Source organism: Alexandromys fortis, unplaced genomic scaffold, assembly GCF_014885135.2.
Source record: "Alexandromys fortis isolate MF-2015 unplaced genomic scaffold, M_Fortis_MF-2015_v1.1 scaffold_23, whole genome shotgun sequence".
NCBI lineage: Eukaryota > Metazoa > Chordata > Mammalia > Rodentia > Cricetidae > Alexandromys > Alexandromys fortis.
In genome coordinates this window covers 13,918,728-13,934,221 of record NW_026067907.1, presented here as the reverse complement: position 1 = coordinate 13,934,221, position 15,494 = coordinate 13,918,728, and the positions used below count along the sequence as shown (strand labels likewise).

Below are 15,494 nucleotides of genomic sequence, written 5' to 3'. Positions count from 1 at the left end.
CACCTTGTATTCAAGAGAAAATAGCCATGACAAAAATGCTACATCAGAGAAGCTAGCTATCTGTGGACAGGGTGCCAACTGCCACATCTGAAATACTCATGGCACTCCGATGTCCCTTACCAGCTACGAGGCCCCGGTGAAGGCTGAAAAAGGAACAGAACAGAACTAGTTTGGTGAAGATCCAGACACTATAGAGTATCTAAGAAATAAGAGGGTGTGCAGTGTGGATCATAAAATCAGTGGCATGTCCATTCTCACCGCAACAGACAAAACAAAACAAATGACAAGCGAACAAAACAGTGGTCTCAGGCATTATATCTAAAATAAATCTCTTTGACAGTATGATCACATGACTCTTACAAGGTTTCGTTTATAACAAAAATCTAACAATTTACAAGCTGCATGTTTCTGTGCAGAGCCCTCTGGAGAAGGAAAATACGTACATTTATTTTGATTAACACAACTCTTCAGTTCTGCAATACTGGGAAGGAGGAATGTATCTGGCACAAAAATAACTCCTTAGAGTTACAAACTAGAAAACAACACTTTTAAAAAAAGATTTTTTACTTTTCTGGTAGAAATATAAAAACTGGCTTATGTGGGAAAAGTTAAAATAAAAAGTCCAATTGTACAGGTGGCTTGAACACTTAAAAGTTCTGTCCCTTAAACCAGCAAATTCATCAACAGCAGTGTTTAAAATCTAAATATAAATAAGTGGGCAGAGCTGCCCGAATAGCAGCACGGAGCAAGCGGCTCACAGTGATGCTGCAGGGCGATCTCAGTGCAGAGGAGGTAACCTTTCCAGTGTCCGCAGTAGGACACAGTGTCACTTCATGCTGCCACCTGTAGCCGAGTGTCCTTCTCACAGCTACCATCAGCGGCACCAGAACTGACGGATTTAAAAAACAAGTGGGTGGGGGGCAGTAATGCATGGCAGCCACTATGTGGTCTTCCTGAATCCCTTTAAGATGGGGTAGATGTTTTCAAATGCTTCGTAAATTTCTGCTCTAACTTTAGCACCTACAAAGACACATTGGAATAGAAATGAGATGGTTAAGTAACATTTCTTAAAATAGAAAGTAACATCGCTGCCTTAAAATAAAGTCACAAGTACAGTTTTCTCCATACCCAGTTAAGACAAACTTGCTGTGTACACCAGGCTGGCCATGCCATGCTCTCCAGCTCTTGTTTTTAAAACTTTATCTATCTATTTATTTATATTTGGCATTTTTTAAAAAATGAGATTGGCAGAGGTGGTGGTGCACACCTTTAATCCCAGAACTCAGGAGGCAGAGGCAGGAGGATGTCTGTGAGTTTGAGGCTAGCCCAGTCTACAGAGCGAGTTCCAGGACAGGCCTCCAAAGCTACTGAGAAACCCTATCTTAAAAACCATTAATATACATATAATAAAAATACACCTGGTGACTTTTAACACCCTAGACCACCATTTCCTCACCACAGTTGGTCCTGGTCAGGATCCACAAGTCAGCAAGGCAATACCCACCCCCTAGCCCACAGTTCTTTCCCACACTTGGTCCTGAGTGGCATGGTAACTTGCAAGCACTGAGGACTGAAGCCTTACTCTCCCAACTGCTGGTGTTCAGTGGCACTCCTCTCAGCCTTGTTACCTCAGAATGGTACCTAGTAACCCCAAGTTCCAGGGGCTAATGCCACTGAAAACAGTCACTTACTAATGTCCCCTCTCTACCTGCTGCCACGACGCATACTCTAGCTGAAGACTACAACTGTAGCAGGACTCTGCGGTTCTCACTCTTCCCCTTCTCATGGGGGTCAGGATGGGAAGCAAAATGTAAACAAAAACATCCTTACAAGAAGAGGCTAGACAACTGTCCCAACACAGAAATGCTATCCCAAAATTCTCTGCAATTTTGGTACACTACTTTCCTTTTAACTTACCTGTTAATACAACTTTTCCAGAAACAAAAATAAGGAGAACAATTCTTGGTTTGATCATTCTATAGATTAATCCAGGAAATAATTCTGGTTCATAGCTAGAAAGGAAATGGGAAGTCATCAGTTTTTGTATAAACACAACGAGGCCTTGTGAAGTACTGGAAATACTGAGTGAACAAGCCAGATGTCTACAAACAGGACACACGTGATGAAAACACTTTCACCAAGCAAGAGCCCCATGTCATGGGCATGACGACCAACTACATGTCCTATCACATAATGCTGTCTTCACAGAATCCACATTTTCTGATAAAGACAAGAGGGTATTCTCATGTTCTCTGATCCTCATTAGATTCACTCTGGGCAAGTCTAGGGATAATAGTTTATAAAAAGCGGAGAGTGACAGTCAGTCAGCCCGGTAATCATATCTTCCTTCCCTGAATAGGAACGTTCTAGAGCTGTCAGTTTTTCTAACAGGGTGACTTAACCAGAGTGATAAACCAAATATGAGCTCAAAGATGAGCCTACACCCTGAACTGACATTAATTGATGAAATTCGGGTTTATTAGTTCAGTCTGATAAAAGGACCCGTCTGTCTTATGTGTGACCTGGAAATAAATGCAGCGCAGGCCTCCATGAGGAGGAGCAACATTGAATGGATATCTAAATCACACAAGAGCTCTGTGTTGAAAATTGAACCTAATGTGCCAGGTAAAAAACTGCCCTGGGCAAAGGCCCTGGAGCAAAAGGAGTATGGTGCAGCTGCAAACAGGAAACAGATACCGAGACGAGGCTGTGAGCAGGGATGCTGAGGAAGTGCTCACCAGAGAATGACAAGCAATCCTAACGGACAGCTCATCCCTGTGCCATCTTATCCTCTGCTAGTAATGTTGACAAAGAAGATTCAAACTGGGAAAAAAGTGGTAAAAGTGGTAGAAGAAACTGCAAATTCATGTATTTAAATGTCTTTACTGACTAACAAAGTGATAAGGCATACAGAAGTGAATGTAAGTCACTCCAGTGAAGGGGCGTCTGGGTGTCACTAAGTGACTAGGGAACAGGAGCTGTGAGGGCAGCAGAAAGTGCAGTATAATTGCTTACTAGTAGCACATTCATCTTGCAACTACATCATGGACTTAAGAGACTGAATGTCTTAACTGTGCTTCTCCCTGTATCTCAGACCTACCTACTGAACTGCTGGTGGGTCAGCACGAGGCCTTCCAGCCTGATGGGGAACTTCACATCACAGCTTCCCACCATGTTTTGGATCTTGAAGTCTAAGAACTTAGCTGGGAATCCCAACTTCTGCACAACTCTAGCATATTTTCTCGCTGCTAATCTGGATTGTTCTTCACTGCAGGAAGGATAAACAGTGAGTTATGAGCAGAACCCTAATGGAATAATTAAGAATAACTTAAACAGAGTCTAAGTTAGAAAATGAATTAAACTATCATTGTGTCTTTAACAGAAACCATATTCTACCAAAACATCAGCCATGAATTTACGACATTACTGACAAGTCCTAGATTCAAAGGACGTGATGTAGCATATGATTCAGTTATGATCACTGTTAATACATTCTGACCCACAAATTTCTACTGAGATGAAAATTTCATAAAAAAAAATTACTAAGGTCGGATGGTCATGGCTCATACCTTTAATCCCAGCACTTGGGAGGCAGAGGCAGGTGGATCTCTGAGTTCGAAGTCAGCATGGTCTACAGAGTGAGTTCTAAGACAGTCAGGGCTACACTGAGAAACCCTGAATCAAAAAACAAAACAAAACACCAAAAGCAAAAATAAAAATTAAAAAAAAATGTATACTAGTAAAATTTACTATTGACAAATATACAAATTCTATTCCCTTACATCAAATTTCTGTCCATTCTTAGGACACCATTATTGGGTGAAACTGTGACTTTCCAACTTACAGAGCTTTCATCTGAAAAGCAGGGTACAAATACAATGCTACAACCAAAGTATCAGGGGTAACAGTAAGAAGATGCTATTCAAAGTGATTAGGATAGTTCAGCTGGCCGGTGGTGGCGCATGCCTTTAATTCCAGCAATCAGGAGGCAGAGGCAGGCAGATTTTTGTGAGTTTGAAGCCAGCCTGGTCTACAGAGCGAGTTCCAGGATAGTCAGAACTACACAGAGAAACCCTGTCCCGAAACAAACAAAACAAAAGCGCTAGCCTGATAATAGCAACCCCCAGAAACAAAGAAACCCGTAAGGTACCTCTTGGCTCCGGTGCACACCATTTTTCCAGAGCTGAAAATCAGCGCAGTTGTTCGTGGCTCTCTTATTCTCATGATGACAGCAGCAAACCGCTAGGAAGAAGCATTAAAGCTGCACTTTAATTTCTGATTAGTTTCTGTGAGCGAAGAAAGCTCAAGTATTGTAGATCCTAGGTGAAACTCTCCTGGCTACACCAGATATTCCTGTCCATGCATTTAAAAAGTATCTTTGCGCACGCCTTTAATCCCAGCACCCAGGAGGCAGAGGCAGGCGGGATCTCTGTGAGTTCAGGATCAGTCTGGTCTATAAAGTGAGTTCCAGGACAGCTCCAAAAACTACACAGAGAAACCCTACCTTGAAAAACCAAAATCAACCAAAGTATCTTTTAAAATGTTTTTGTTTCTTATTCCTTTCCTCACACTTATCTACGTTTTTTGGGTATTTCTTTATTGGGCAGTTTTTAAAAATCTCCTGATCTTTTCTCCTTTCTGCTCTTTTGAACTTTCCAAGTTTGTCCAAATAAAGCAATCCATTAGTACCAAAGTAAGCACTGCAGAAAATACCGACGGAATGCGACACACAAAGTAAAAGACAGTCAGACAGAGAGCTCTTATGAGGAACAGATGGATAAATGAGAACCAAGAATCAACCATGCAGATTCAGTAAACTAACTCCTAGCGATAGCTGAGAAAGCCAACCAAGAAAAACAATCAACAAAATTCTAGAAATCAGATAGTATTTTTTAGTAAGCGCTCCAAATGTAAATGGTCTTGCCTATCCAATTAAAAGACAAAGACTAGTTGTTTTTCTAATCCCACCATCTGCTGACTGCAAGAAACACACCTCAATGGCAAGGACACTTACAAACTGAAAGTAAATGCAAGGAAAATGATACACAAAGCAAATGGAAACTGAAAACAAACAGAGGTAGGCTTCAAGCCAAAAATAGACGAGATGAGGCTACCATCTTAATATGGTGACTGGTTCTTCAAGTAGATATAAGAGCTGCATATACTAAAAATAACAAAAACTTGGTTAACTAAAAGTGAACAGTGGCCAATTTGAGTCTTTGTAGTTAATTTTCTGTTTAGCCTTATACTCAACTAAAAACCTGGCTATGAAATAGGGCTCACGAGTTTCCTACATTTAAGACAGTTCTTTTCCTCAATCTAGATGCTGTCACATGGCCAGTTTCAAGATGACACACACTGATGAAATCACAGTACAAAGCTGGGCACAGTAAAATGCACTTTTAATTCCAGCAATCAGGAGGTGGAGACAAAAGGGTCTGAGTTTGAGGCCATAAAAATGAAATCATAGTATAAAGTAGCAATCCTACTACACAAGGCAGGCAAACATCTACAACATCTACATCTACAACAGTTTTGAAACCTGGGACCTCTCTTAGTTTGGCTATGCACCTGGCAGCCCGAGACCCTTACCTGCATGAAAAATACATATACAGCCCTCTCTAAACCTAGAAAGACTCCCACCTACACAGACACACACACACACACACACCACACTTCAAACAATGGACTAGGTTTCTCCTTCCCTTGATGATCATCAAACACAGTCTACTCAATCATACTCCAGTTGTGTCCAAGTACAAGGCAGGGAGTGGGTAGGGCTGACTGATTCAGTCTGAATGTTTTTGGTGCAATAAGGCAAACTGTGTCCTCTGAGTAACCTTTTAAGGGGAATCCCCTACTGCCACCTTCTGCCCATGTAAAACTGGGCATGCATGTCATTAATACCAGTTGTATCATGGGAGGAGACAACAGGTAAGTTACATAACTTGAATCTGTTTGTCAAATAGAAAATCACACCCCTAACAACCAACTCCCTTTCCTTTAGAAGAACCTATAAAATAGTGCCCCAGAAAGTAATCTGGGACTCGAGTCCTTTCACACTCATGTGGCTGATCTGTACTAATGCCTATAAATGAATTTCACCAGGATCAGAAGTGTGAGGCTCTTCATAAGAGGTCACCTAAGGAGCTGTGGCAGGAGCAGTGGGAGGAGCTCCCAGGAGGATGCACAAGCTACTCCCACAGGAAGAAGTCAGAGACTCTAAGGCCAACCTCAACTTACAGGATACAACAAGGGGGGGGGGGGGAAGAGCTGAGACTCACAGGTGAAGACAATGGACAAAACTAAAGCCAGGGTACGGAGACCAACAGCCAGGTTAAGGCCTAGGAAACTGTAAGGCTTCCAGGGACTTTACTAGAACTGTGTGTTCCTCAATGACTTATCAAACCGTAAAAGGACAAAAAGCCTTATTACAACCACAAGTCTTTGGCCTTGCTAGACCAGTGTTCTACCACCAAGCCAGACTCTTAAATTCCTGCAATTTATCTATCAGAAAAGCCATTTGTGTCCATACCACCACATGCAATTTTGTCTATCAGCAAACCTTCAAAGTTACACAGAGGTGGGAAAACGTGTAATAAACTTGTACTTACAGCCAACAATTATTATCACTGACCAACCTTTCTGCACCCATGCAATCCATCCCCAGCTCTCCCACAGGATTATGGACTGGGTACCACAGATATGTCATCAGATATGCTTCAGGATATAAATGGGATATTCTGTTTTCCAACTTCTTGTGGTACCCTCCACAACGTAAGTGTATGTAAACTTGGTTTATTATATGGATTTCTACAAATGGAGAGGGATATACATAGTAGGTATTCAATAAAACACAAGTTGAAGAACTGAGAATGCAGCTGGGCAGTGGTGGTGCACGCCTTTAATCCCAGCACTTGGGAGGCAGAGACAGGTGGGAGTTCAAGGCCAGTATGGTCTACAGAGAGAGTTCCAGGACAGCCAGGGCTACACAGAGAAATCCTGCCTTGAAAAACAAAACAACAACAGTTTGGTTTAGCGGGCAGCACTGCCCTAGTATGGTTGAGGTCCTAGTTAAAATCCCAATACTGCAAAAACAGGAAAACAGAACAAAATGAAAAGTCCCAGAATGCACTTTTCCTAGACACTAATCATAAATATAACACTACTCATTTTGCTTGAATCAAGAAACAAGCACAATCAAACTCTCTCACCTACAGATGTAGGGAGAATTTTCTGTTTATCTTATATAGTCTCAAACACACGAAAATGGGTCTGACCTTGGGATTATATTCAGCATTTCGGGCACGAAGTGCAATGGTCTTTAGGTCAAGTTTACATCCAAGATTCACCGTGGATACAATATTTCTATAAGAAATTTAAAAATATAATTACTTAAAATATTTAACTTTTAAACAAAGAGGGCAATGGTCTTTAGGTCAAGTTTACAACCAAGATTTGCTATGAATATAATATTTCTGCAAGAAATTTGGAAAGAAAACATGATTTAGATTGATGATCCATTATTTTTTACCAGGCTTTAGTAATAATAATAATAAAAATAACAAAACCAAACAAAAAACTCTGCTGACTCTAAATGTTTTAAAAAGTGCCACATACCAGATATTCCCACTTAATACCCAAAACATACTATGAAGTGGTAACTGTTATTCCCATAATCAGACAAAGCAACTGAGCCTCCATGGAATGTACTGCATTTGGCTTGGGATGCACATGACTCCCAAGTGGAGGAGCCAGAACTTGCGTGTCTCAGGAGCCATGCTTTCCTGAGCTCTCAAATACTACCAACATCAGCTCACTAATAAGTCAATATGGTAAAACAGGAAGATGTGGGTTTTCTCAGTCTTCCCAAAATGGAATTCAATGTCTTCAGCAAGGGAAGAAAGAAAATACCTGTACTCTGTTCTGTAGTTACCACTGTAAGTCATGTTAAATAGAATCATCACTAGCAGGCTAGGGAGACAGCTCCATTTGTAAAGAGCTTGTGGGGTTCAATCCCCAGAACCCGTGAGAATGATAACGTGCACCTGCAATCCTAGTGCCAAGGAGGCAGAGACAGGCAGATTTCTGAGGCTCACTGGCTAGTCAGCTTAGCCCGACCAGCAGTGACCAGGGTAGAGATGCGATTCCTGAGGTTCTCCTCCAGCATACATAGGGAAGTGCATGCACACGTGCACAGAATTCATCATTCCCCACCTGGGTCTAAAAGACTATTTCATGCCACTGTATCCCAGTCTCAAAGCATTCTATGCAGTAACAGGGTTTCTCTGTGTAGCCCTGGCAGTGCTGGAACTCACTCTGTAAACCAGGCTGGCTCTGAACTCACAGAGATCTTCCAGCCTCTGGCTCCAAGTACATGCTCTGTGGCTATGGAGATAGTGTGTGTCCTAGGCTGGTTCTAACAGATGATTTTAATCAGAATACAAAGCAGAATGCCTATGGGAGTCAAATAGGCATGAAAAATTAGTGTGGAGCAGTACAGACTTTGTCTAAAAGAGAGCTAATAGGGCTTATCTCTCTAAAATTATAAAAATCAAAAGCAATCTTAAAATTGTATACAGGCAATGTGTAATAGTCAAGATTCATGATTATATACCATGTAGCTTAAAAATGATCTGGCATGGCTTACAAATGACAATTATGTATGTAAAAAGAAAGTTGATTTCAAAGTAGGAGGGAAGATCAACTAACAAACTGAACAGTGTTGTCTGCAAAGAACCTTTAGTTAGGCTATCAGCTTCCTTAAATGGAATCTACACACTTGTTACTGAGGAGTAGCTAGATTTGGGTGGTTTCAGGAAGAAATAAAAAAAGCCCGTGCCTCCTACTCCTTAACATGTGGGAACGACTTCACTTAAGCAGAAACATATTTCAAGACAAGAACTGCCATCCTCACAAATCTCCAAAGATTGGACAAGCCTGTGATACAACTGGCTTTAGCCACAGGGAAATGTCCACAGTATCAATGAAACTCAACTTCATTTCAGCGGCCCCAACACATAAACACAACTCCATGTCTAAGGAAAGGCTCTGCTGAGAACACTGCCTCATTCTGTGGCTTCAATTCCTTGCCAAGAGCAGATGAAGCCGCACTATAACAGAATTACCTTAAGTAAATCCACGGTCTGAAAGCAAACCATTGAGAGCATCCTCTGGTGCAGGGGACAGAGGACATAAAAAACATGTGTGCGCATGCGTGCATACACACTGGAAGAGGGAAAACAAGAGCACACACGCTAAGAAGTACTCACTGCAACTGTGGTACAATCCCAGAGCTCTCAGAGGCTGGTGTGGCAGGAGTGATCGGGGTCATAGGGGTCATTGGTGAAGGATACAAGGGGGTGGTGCCTGGCAAGGGTGCAGTGGTCAGAGTCTGGGAATGGAAGATCTGTGGAGTCTGGCCTGAGGCACCCTGTGTGGGCTGCTGAGATGCTGATTGCTGAACTGAGGCTGCTGCAGTTGCTACTGCCTGCTGCTGCTGCTGTTGCTGCTGTTGCTGCTGCTGTCTTTGTTGCTCTTCCAAAATAGACAGACTATTGGTGTTCTGAATAGGCTGCGGAGTAAGTCCTGTGCCATAAGGCATCATTGGACTAAAGATAGGGATTCCAGGAGTCATGGCTCCCTGTGGAAAACAGAGAGAGAATGATTAAGACATTAATGTTTAGCAGTACAGGCTCTTTCCTACTGGAATCCAGGGGAAATGTAAAACCTGATGCTTTCTGAATATAATAGGTCTTGAATTACTAGGAAAGAATTTGGTACCCTGAGATGCATCACTTTTCTTCTGTGGCACTAAACACAGCAGATGAGTACTTAGCATCTGGAGTCTATTATTTATAATATACAAGACAGATGCTTAGCCACCCAAGCATATCTAGACAGTAAGGACAAGGCAAAGGTGCATGTCCCTATGTAAAGTGCAACCCAAGCCTGTTAAATACTGTTAACTGCCTTTTCTATAATGCTTCTGTCTTACAAGCATTGCTAGATTTAGTAACTATTTATGTGGAAGTAGGGAGAAAAAAGACGGCAAAATTAATACTGAATTAGTAGCAAATAATCTAGGTCTAATTCTATTGCAATCACACACACATTTTATATAAAAATTAATATTTAACTTTGTAAGCAGATTTTGTTGTCATCGTGGGCTAGGGAGGTGACTGCAACAGAGTCAAGAAGGAATCTTCTTGAGTAAATGAAATAAATGTTCTACAGCTTCACACAGATGGAAGTCTTCTAAATTAGGTTCCAAATAAACTCCCCAAGCAGAAACGCATCATGCCTACCCAAAGCAGAAACTTCCACAAAGTAAAACAAGCTTGAGAAACATACAAATCCATGTTCAAATTTGGGTGGCTAAAGTTTACCTTCTTCTGCTTTCTCTTAATGGGACTATGTCAGCCCTCCTTGCCCCCACTCCTTGCTCTTTTACCTGTGGGGAGGCCAAGCCCTGAGCATAAGGAGGGAGGCTGTTGTTCTGGTCCATGATTTCCACTTCCTTCAGTGTTCAGATTTTTCCTAGAGCATCCTCTGCAAATTCTCCTTAGAAACGTCCTTAACTTTCCGGGTTATCTCCACACACCATGAAACAGTGATGCTGTGCTTGAAAAAAAATGTTTTAAGTTTAATCAAGTTTCATGTTCATACAAAATACACACACATGCCGAGTGGTGATGGTGTAAGCCTTTAATTCCAGCACTCCAGGAGGCAGAAGCAGGCAGATCTCTGAGTTTGAGATCAGTCTGGATACAGAACAAGTTCTAGTCCAGGCACCAAAGCTACAGAGAAACCTTATCTCAAAAAACTTGAAAGACAAACAACAAAAACAAAACACATATACAAGCTATCTTGGAGAAATCTATATCCTTTAATTCCAAAAGCCTAGGGATAATATATTTTTTAATCCCAAAAGCCTAGTCCCTGTTTCCTGTGACTCATATAAAACTGCCAACAAAACTATGTACTATGTAGTTAAATATTCTAATAGTACTTAAAAATAAGGTGTTAAGATCAGTAATAAAAACTTTTGGAAAAAGGGCTGCCAAGAAATGGCTCAGCAAGTACAGGCTGTCAATTCTAACACTCGGAGTTTATCCATATGGTGAAAGGAAAGAACAGATTCTCACAGGCTGACTGTTGACATAAATGTAATTCACTTTATATTTTATTTGTGTGGGTATTTTGCCTGCATGTATGCCTGTGTACCACTTGCATGCCTGGTACCAGCAGAGGCCCAGAAGAGAGGGTCAGATGCCCTGGAACTGGAATTAACAGATGGCTGTGAGCCACCATGGGGTCATATATATACTTAAAATAAATATGGGTCTTTGGATATACAACTTGTAACTTTGAAACCTGTATGCTATAAATGTTTAGATTAAGATCAAATTGTAGGGCAGGAGAGATGGCTCCAACCTGGGTTCTCTGGACGAGTAGGCAGTGCTTTAACCTCTGAGCCATCTTATTTAAGAGTCAGAATCAGGGACCAGCCCTTTGCAACAACCCCTCACCCCACCCCCAGCAAAAGATCTTTTGGGGGGGTACGGGGGAACACCTAGGGAAAACAAATTCCTAAGTGAATTGTACTATCAGAGAACACTTATTAAGTACTGTTTATACAGCACTATTAGATCAATGCTGGTATTTATTTATTTATTTATTTATTTATTTATTTATTTATTTATTTATTTATTTCGGGGCAGGGTTTCTCCGTAGCTTTTGGTTCCTGTCCTGGAACTAGCTCTTGTAGACCAGGCTGGCCTCGAACTCCCAGAGACCCACCTGCCTCTGCCTCCCGAGTGCTGGGATTAAAGGCGTGCGCCACCACACCCGGCCAAGGCTGGTTTTCAAATATGCTGCTCTGTTTTACACCCTTCCCAATGTCTCAAGCAGAAAGTGGCATAAATATCAAACTGGATATAATATGCTTTAGGTAATCATTTTTTGTGTTCCAATTTTAATTAAAGACAGATTAAACTATTAATTTTATAAATGCAATGTTCTTAACTCCTTAGAACACATTAATAAAAACTATGCCTGGAACTGGGCTTCTTAAATCATCACCTCTTTGGTGATCATGGATATGCAGTATGATTATGGATTAAGAGACTATGAAGAGCTTTTTTAAAAATTTGTAGTGGCAGCGACAGAACCAAGAGCCTCATGAATACCAGGCAAACCCCATCCTCGGTTCTTTAAAGATCAGTTCAGTTCATGCAGACCGATAAGAGATGCCGTAAGGACTGTATGAACCAACAATGGATGAACAAATTGAATTAGCTATCAAATCAAGATGAGTCTAACTGCTGGGCGGTGGTGGCACTCACCTTTAAAACAGCACTTGGGAGGCAGAGGTTCAAGGACAGCCTGGTCTATAGAGCAAGTTCCAGGATAGACAGGCTACACAGAGAAACTGTGTGTTGGAGGGGTGGGGAGCTGATAAGTCTAACTATAGACACATAGTAAGCACAGAACAGACATTAGTTATTGCACTTAAATCTTTATAAAAGGATTTTTATCTAATGTATATGAGTGTTTTGTAAGCATGTATGTATATGCATCACATGTGTGGTGCCTGCAGATGTCAGGAAGATGGTATTGGATTCCCTACAACTGGATTTTCAGGTATTTGTGAGCCACGATGTAGGTGCTAGGCACCAAAGTGAGGTCCTCTACAAAGGCAGCAAACACTCAACCATTGAGTTATCTCCCCAGCCTGACAATCAGATCTTATTCTAAACGTTTATCATCAACTAATATCACACAAGACATACAGGCTTAAAGTTACAAGTTGTATATTCAAAGGTCCGGAGTCATGTTAAGTACATGCTGGTACAGGCCTTCTGAGGTCCAATGAAAGAATGTCACAGTCACTACGAGAGGACAAAGGACCCTAACAATGTTCCCACAAACACACTAGTGAAAAAATGAAGAGATGGGCTGGAGAGAAGGCTCAGAGGTTAAAGCACTATGTGCTCTTCTGGAGGTCCTGAGTTCAATTCTCAGCGACCACATACATAGTGGTTCATAACTATCTGTAATGAGATCTGGTGCCCTCTTCTGACTTGCAGGAATATATGCAGGCAGAACACTTATATAATAGGTAAATTTAAAAAAAAAAAAGAGAGAAAGAAAAGAGAAAAAGAGAGAAAAAAAAGACAAAGAGAAAAAAGAAAAAATGAAGAAATGCCCATTTCTGAGAGATACTAGATATACGAGAGATACTAAGGTTACAAGAAAAGTACACTTTTTCTGATATTATCAGAAAAATGTATTTATTATTCTCTAACAAAAATGTTCCAGATACAAAGATAAAGAAGATACAGTCTTTAGCAATATAAAAAAATACATATAACTGTAGAAAATTAGCAACACTAAAATCGCAGGTATTTACTAAGACACAAGAAAGCTGCAATCAGCACATGTCTTCAGATCTGTGCCTGGTGTGCAGTACACAATCATCACACATGTCTAATCAGGACACACGTCTTCAGATCTGTGCACCTAGAACTGGGCCTGCTGTGCAGTACATAATCATCAGTGAATGCTATGGAAGGAAGAACACAACTAAAGTCAGGGGTTGGAGAGATGTTCAGCAGTTAAGAGCACTGTTTCTCCCCAGAAGGCCTAGGTTTGAGGCCTAGCACCACATGGCTGCTCAAACTAGCTGTAATCCAGTCCTAGGGAATCTAGTGCCCCTATGTCTTCCATGGGCCCCAGGCATGCATGTGGTACACATACAGGCAAAAGCATTCACAAACATAAACTTTTTTTGTTGTTGTTTATTTTTTCTGAGACAGGAGACAGTGTTTCTCTCTCTGTAGCTTTAGAACTAGCTCTTGTAAACCAGACTGGTCCCGAACTCAGAGATCCACCTGCCTCTGCCTTCCCAGTGTTGGGATTAAAGGTGTGTGCCACCACCACCTGGCTCACATACATAAGTCTTCTTAAAAATTAAGAAAAACACTAAAGTTACATACCCTTTTGAGAGACCAGATCTTTCACAAAGCAGGAGCAATTTAACACGAATCTAGCAAGAGGAACAACAACAACAAAAAAAAATACAAATCAGCATATATACAAAAGTGAAAGGCAGACAAAGATTATGAGAGCATGCAGTATGTGACAGACTTCGTATGGAAAGTCACTACAGGAGGTGACACAGCAGCTATAGGTGGGTTATGTAATTTGAAGTGTTAGGGCAATGGGATTAAGTTAAAGGATTTGGAAGTGTAGGTGGGGAGCTCCTTTGTCAAGAGAAGATAAATCTGAGAAAACTGGAGACTGAAAATTCAATTTCTGAGGTCACTGCTTTAGTTGAGCCAAAAAGATAATGAAGGTTGGGTTTAATGTTCAAAGTATAATCAGGGATTTATCGAGATCACTTTGTGCAAATGAAGTTCACCGAACCGGTTGGTTATTATTATTATTTATTATTATTATTACTTGAGACAGGGTTTCTCTGCAGCTTTGGAGCCTGTTCTGGAACTAGCTCTGTAGACCAGGCTGGCCCCGAACTCAAGAGATCCACTTGCCTCTGCCTCCCGAGTGCTGGGATTAAAGGCATGTGCCACCACCGCCTTGCTGAACCGGTTGATTATTCAAGACGAATATTTGTCGTATGCTATGCAGAGGTCACCTCACAATTGCAGACGATATAAACCATCTTTCCTCAACGTATCATAAAATCGGGATAATCACTACACTAACTTATTTTTAGGCTGTTTTCCAGAGTCTTCATCTTTTGGAAACTAAGCCATCAAATTGAATATTTGAGAAACCTATTCTGCAGTCTTCCAAGTGTCTGCCTAACCCTGTCACGCGTCCTTTCCCAGAAAAGCCTACCCAGAGTTCTGGAAAACCACGCTAACCTGAGCCTAGAGACGGTGAGCACAGTGTAAATAAAGTAGCGCGTGTTTATACGTTGATTTCAAGTGAACTCGAATCTCAGGCTTCTGACCAGACGGTCCTTAATGAGGGAAAAAACGCGGGGCCGCAGGCCTGGGTAAAACGGTCTCCTAGCGGGGGAAGCAGCGGAGGCGTGCGGCGCCACCCGGTGCCAGCCCCCCGGAAACTCTCACGCTTGGCACAGGGTTTCCAGACCGCGCCGGAGCGCTGGCCCGGTGACTGGTACTCGCCGAGCCGCCACAGCAGGCGCGGAGCGCCGCTCCCCGCTCGGCCGCGCGCCCATGCCAAGTCCCCTCCGGCTGTCCCGGGGACCCCCTCAAAGCGGAGAAAAGGCTGACCGACCGTTACCTGGACCGCACAGACCTAGCCAAACCGCCAGCAGGGACCCGCCACCGCTACCGGACTCGACTCCGCCGGAGCCCGACGCAATCTGATGCCGTCACTTCCGCCCGCTGCGCTCTGGCCTGGGAAGCTTGGGGGGGGTGGGTCCTTTCCGAAAGGAAACGAGGGGGCGGGGCTCCCAGCAGTTCCGGGGCGGGGCCCCGTGATCATTCCGAACTGGGCGG

The 15,494-nt window shown here is 42.2% G+C and overlaps 1 protein-coding gene across 5 annotated transcripts; it reads right to left on the bottom strand.

Moving 5' to 3' along the window:
• Nucleotides 1-300: 300 nt before the first annotated feature.
• Tbp (TATA-box binding protein) lies at nt 301-15,396 on the bottom strand. Of its 5 annotated transcripts, none has more exons than XM_050135655.1 (9): nt 15,292-15,396; nt 14,001-14,050; nt 10,454-10,618; nt 9,273-9,643; nt 7,281-7,368; nt 4,151-4,242; nt 3,101-3,268; nt 1,918-2,012; nt 301-1,020 (listed from the first exon to the last, which is right to left on the bottom strand). In XM_050135655.1, exons 3-9 carry the CDS (start codon nt 10,505-10,507, stop codon nt 941-943), a joined length of 948 nt encoding a protein of 315 aa, XP_049991612.1. In that variant the 5' UTR covers nt 10,508-10,618; nt 14,001-14,050; nt 15,292-15,396; the 3' UTR covers nt 301-940. The 5 variants fall into 5 exon arrangements, with proteins under 5 accessions (XP_049991612.1, XP_049991610.1, XP_049991613.1 ...); XM_050135653.1 differs by having other exon boundaries at nt 15,277-15,382; XM_050135656.1 differs by having other exon boundaries at nt 10,454-10,623; nt 15,292-15,377.
• Between the last annotated feature and the right edge of the window lie 98 nt (nt 15,397-15,494).